The sequence below is a fragment of the Mesoplodon densirostris genome, chromosome 3 (genome assembly GCF_025265405.1).
Source record: "Mesoplodon densirostris isolate mMesDen1 chromosome 3, mMesDen1 primary haplotype, whole genome shotgun sequence".
Lineage (NCBI taxonomy): Eukaryota > Metazoa > Chordata > Mammalia > Artiodactyla > Ziphiidae > Mesoplodon > Mesoplodon densirostris.
The window spans coordinates 36,676,299-36,681,491 of record NC_082663.1 but is presented as its reverse complement, the minus strand read 5'-3'; the positions used below and the strand labels follow the sequence as shown (position 1 = coordinate 36,681,491).

Below are 5,193 nucleotides of genomic sequence, written 5' to 3'. Positions count from 1 at the left end.
ATACCAAAAAGGGCTAATTAGTTTAATATCTCTCCTTGAGGTGTTCAGGGACCCTCTGAAACATTCCGAAGTTAACTAGAGGTCAAAAGAACATTTAGAATTTGATTTGAGGAAGTTTGTCAAAGATACCAAAAGGGTTTTTTTAAATCTTTATTGGAGTATAATTGCTTTACAATGGTGTGTTAGTTTCTGCTTTATAACAAAGTGAATCAGTCATACATATACATATGTTCCCATATCTCTTCCCTCTTGCATCTCCCTCCCTCCCACCCTCCCTATCCCACCCCTCTAGGTGGTCACAAAGCACTGAGCTCATCTCCCAGTGCTATGAGGCTGCTTCCCACTAGCTATCTATTTTACATTTGGTAGTGTATATATGTCCATGCCACTCTCTCACTTTGTCGCAACTTACCCTTCCCCCTCCCCATATCCTCAAGTCCATTCTCTAGTAGGTCTGTGTCTTTATTCCTGTCTAACCCCTAGGTTCTTCATGACATTTTTTTCTTAAATTCCGTATATATTTGTTGGCATACGGTATTTGTCTTTCTCTTTCTGACTTACTTCACTCTGTATGACAGACTCTAGGTCCATCCACCTCATTACAAATAGCTCAATTTCGTTTCTTTCTTTCTTTTTTTTTTTTGTGGTACGTGGGCCTCTCACTGTTGTGGCCTCTCCCCTTGCGGAGCACAGGCTCCGGACGCGCAGGCTCAGCGGCCATGGTTCGCGGGCCCAGCTGCTCCGTGGCATGTGGGATCTTCCCGGACCGGGGCACGAACCCTTGTCGCCTGCATTGGCAGGCGGACTGTCAACCACTGCGCCACCAGGGAAGCCCAAAGGCAGATTCTTAACCACTGGACCACCAGGGAAATCCCAGTTGCCTTCTCATTTTGATGATAGTTTCTATGGCAGTGCAGAAGTTTTCAGTTTGATGTAGTCCCACTAGTTTATTTTTGCTTTTGTTTTCCCTGCCTACCTTCCCCTCTTGAAATCATTCCATTTCTAGACTTGAAAAAATAGCTACCTGGTAGATACCGTGCTGTTTCACATTCCCAATATTGAATTACATGAATTAGCAATCATGCAAGAAATTTTGCCATCATAGACATTTGTGAAAATTCCTTTTGCTTGCTTAATACATTCTACAAAAATTCCAACATCCTTCTTTATCCCATGGGTTCCTGCTTTGGCTGTAGTGGAAGGACAAGGAGCCCAGGCAGGGGTGACTGGTGCCATTCAGGTTCAAGACAGTTAAAAATAAAAGAAAAGGAAAAGGAAGAAAAGAAAAGAAAAATAAAATGAAAATAAAAAAGGAACACATAAACCCCATTACTAGAAATATTTACAGGTAAAGGCAGCAGCCATCTATGCCAGAAGAGAATTTTCTCTAACAATGAAATCGATGATCATATATTGCAATAACTCCAGCTTTCCACCAGCAAAGGGCACTTCTATAGCCTTCAGCATTGCTTGTCATTTTCATAACCAAAAACAATCTAAATTTATAATTTTACATATTGCAAATACACTATTTAATATTAAAGATATTCTAATATATTTAATAAAATACTAGGGTCTAGATGTATGCTATAATTTAAAATGCAAGAAGTTATAAAGTGATAATAAGCGCTTGCCTGGTAGAGTGTACCTGTCCGCATAGTCTAGGACAGTCCCAGTAATCAGACATTCCTATGAATACTAATGTTACTTTGGAGAGAGAACACTATGGCCTCACATCAATCTATGCCATAGTTTGCTGTCAAATGAGTTTTGCACAGAAATTTACACACAAAAGGGTAGATTCCATAAAATTTTGGATTTTAGAATCGCTAAAGGAACTGTAGAACTGTACTCCAAATCCTGCTAGTGACTCCTGACAAGTGAATTTATAGAGAACTGTGTCTTTCCTTGAATTCAAGGCCTATTTCATTTATTTGTCTAAGAGTTGAAGATTTGAAATGACTACTGAAAAAGTGAGGATGAAATTTTAAAATAATTTATTTCTTTATTTCCAGTTCTCACTGATTTCATTTCTCACATACACTCTAAGAATTAAAGGACAAAGTAGGAAATTAAAGTACATTAATAAAGACATAGCAGTGTCTACAACACACACCCACGTTATCACATCCTCTTGTTATGAGCTGTATGTTTCCCATGTTCAGGCTTCACTAGAAAAATTCCGTTTGAGTCTAAAAAAGTAAAATATCACTCTGTGGTCTAATAGATGGGTGAAAAGAATATTTTTTTGCATTCCCTGGGGACCGGCCAGGGTTACATACTGGTTGAGCCACAGCATCCAGGCTGCACAGGTGGCCCATGGAATCCTGGCAGGGAAAGGAGAGAAAGGGTGAGGTTGGGTGGGATGCCAGAAACCAGAGCGATGAGGTGAAGGGTTTCCAGGAAACCGCTCCCGAGGCCGGGAGTCCCCACATTCAGATGCCTGTGAGATTAATCCCAGTGAAGGCTTTTGCCCCCAGAGAAATCACAGCAGTTGAGAAATTCTCAGTATAATTGTATTAATATTTATAAAGCACTTACGCTTTGCCTGCCATTGTCCTCTCAGGCCCCGTTTCCAACCCCGGATTGGGTGGACACTCTAGTTCAACTGCGAATGGTAATGAGAAGTCAGGCGCCTTGGGAAGTCGCCAGGCTGGAGTTAGGAAGTGACGCGAGCCTAACCGCTGCAGGATCTGGCCGCAGAAACGCCCCACTGCAAAAGACAATCCCTAGTTTCCTCTTGTCCGGGGCCCCAGCCCTCTGGCTGCAGGTCAGCTCTGAGGTGGGGGCTGGAAGTCGGGTTTGGGGCGAGCAGGAAGAAGGGACACGCCCAGGAGAGTGCCTGAGGGCGACGGAAGCTCTGCGCTCCCCGAGGCCAATGCTTCTAGATGCGTTTGGAGCGGCGACAGGCGCTGGGGGCCGTGGAGCAACGTGAAGGTGACTGGACGGCTCCACAGATGGACTGGAAGGGCCAGGGCCAGGGCGAGGGCGCAGGAGCGTTCGTCGGGCGAAGTGGAGTTCCCAGGGCTGCTGGCCGCTCTTTGCTGGATGTCTCGGAGCCCAGCACGTGTGACCCAGTTTGGCAACACCTATGCTGGACCCCTGGCCGCCCGGTGTGCCCAAGAGACCCCACCGGCCTCCCCCCGCCCAGTAAATCAGGGGACTGAGGGTCCCTGGTGAGAACTGGCACCGGCCACCCCGCCCCTGCGTCAGGTCCTTCCCCAAAAGCCAAAGTAAGAGAGAGAAAGGCGTTGGCATTTGGTATAATTTATTAAGTAAGCGAAAGAAAAATTCACAAATGTCTCTGAAGACGAATTCTTCCATGATTGCTAAACGGAGAGGTGTTATTGTAATAACATCTGTCGCAAGGGATCATCCAGTGAAGGATCTCAGCGGAGATGAGGGCTCCTGGGTCCAAAGGCGGCGGGAGAGGCAGCCCAGGGTCTTCCCGGCCACTGCGTGTAGGTCCGCGGCCAGCAGCTTTGGGACGTCCGGTGGTGTGTCTCCAGGCCAGGAGGAGGGCGATGCTCCGGAAGGGTCCCCGCGGTCAGAGGTCTCGGGTTCCAGATGTTGGGTCCCCGATGCCGCAAGACCCGCCCAGGGAAGCTTTGCGTGTGGGCGGCGGCCCCAGCTCCTGAGGGCGATTGTGGCTCCTGGCGGGTCGCGGGCGTCGTGTCCGGGGCGGGCGGCCCAGCGCCCAGCCTGCAGGTGCTCTGCGCTCGGGGTCCGTGTTTCGGGCAGTGTGGGTGCAGACGCCCGCAGGCGGTAGAAAGTTGTTCCCCATTGAAGTCCTCGTCGTCCCCAGAGAGCTGGCCCAGTGTAGGATAGAAAGGGAGCTGCCATTCCTCAGGGTCCGCTAAGCTCAAGATTTGCAGCATCTCTGGTTCCTGGGACTCCTCTGCGGAATCCCAGGCCTCGCGCATGCAGCGGGGAAAGTTCAGCTCCATCGCTTCAGCCCCTGAGAGGAGGAGAAGTTTTCAGGGATCCCTTCCTTGAGAATTTATACCTTCTCGTCCAACTTTTTAGTTGTCCAACCAGAGGATATTAGGATGGGTGGTGTCGTTTTTCTCAGGTTTCTAATTGGTTCAGAAGGCAGGACCTGAGGAGATTAAGGGAAAATCCAGTCATCTTTGATGAAGTTATTTAAGTTGATTTTGTAGATTGAGAGAATTAACGTTTTTGTGTTGTTTGTTTTTAAAGGAACAACAGGTACAGGGCTCTGTCAAGACAAGCTATTTTGGAAGGTTACTCCTTTATGAAAAGTATCTTGTGTGGCTGACACTTTTAGGTAACTGTAAGTTCATTGATTCTCAGGGCACTTCTGCTTGAAAAGTACCATCAGATTTTACCCAGATGATCAGAATGAAATGTTGGTCATCTTTGCATGAAATCACGCTGCTGGTCAGTGACAGAAGTCAGACTCCCATCCTGGTCTTCTGTTTGTCAATTTATAAGTTAAAATAGTTTCAGAATTTCAGCCAACATATAGGAGGGGAGGGGTCAGGTCTAGGGACCTAGATGTAGACTGTTTGGGTACAAGTTCTATTATTTCTGTATGACTCAGCTAGTTACCTAACCTCTCTTGTCCTCATATTTTTACCTGGATGATAGCTAAACGTTAACATTTTACAAAGTAGCTTGTATGATTAAATTGAATAACAAAGTCAAGTAATTAGATATCAGAAAACATGTTATTCATTTACAATTATTATTATTTTCATTGTCATTCTTAGTGATATGATCCTGGATATTAAACATAACATCAATGAATAGCAAACTCAAAATGTTGTCCTTTTGTGTGTATTTAATCTGAGTGGATTGCTTTTTCCTTCTGTGTCAGATCTATAGTGAAATTTCATCCCTTTACATCCTTCCTCAGATGTTTCAGACTTTCTGTTGGCAAACATGTCAGTGCATCCAAGCACAGATTTCCTCTATCAGTCATTTATCTTCAATGTAACAAAGTTAGTTTAATTCAAAGAGTTTTTAACAAGCATGTTTTGACAACCTGCCAGGAGCAAGGTGCTGTGATGGTGCTGTACATACAGAGCTGTAGAACTGGCTCCTGCTTTGGCAGAGCTGAATTTTAAGGGAAGAGCAAAGTCACAGGCAAGAGACCATGAAGACACAGCCAAATCTTGTTCCCTATGGTAGCTGATTCTCTGCCCGAAAGAAAACGCTAATGTTTGAGAT

General features: G+C 45.6%; 1 protein-coding gene across 1 annotated transcript; it reads right to left on the bottom strand.

The window, feature by feature from the left end:
- Nucleotides 1-3,389: 3,389 nt before the first annotated feature.
- LOC132486741 (annexin-2 receptor-like) lies at nucleotides 3,390-3,947 on the bottom strand. The gene has a single exon (XM_060094322.1). It carries the CDS (start codon nucleotides 3,945-3,947, stop codon nucleotides 3,390-3,392), a length of 558 nt encoding a protein of 185 aa, XP_059950305.1.
- Nucleotides 3,948-5,193: the final 1,246 nt, after the last annotated feature.

Excerpts from the sequence above, each read along its gene's own strand:
- LOC132486741 (XM_060094322.1), bottom strand. The coding sequence starts at position 3,947 with ATGGAGCTGAACTTTCCCCGCTGCATGCGCGAGGCCTGGGATTCCGCA.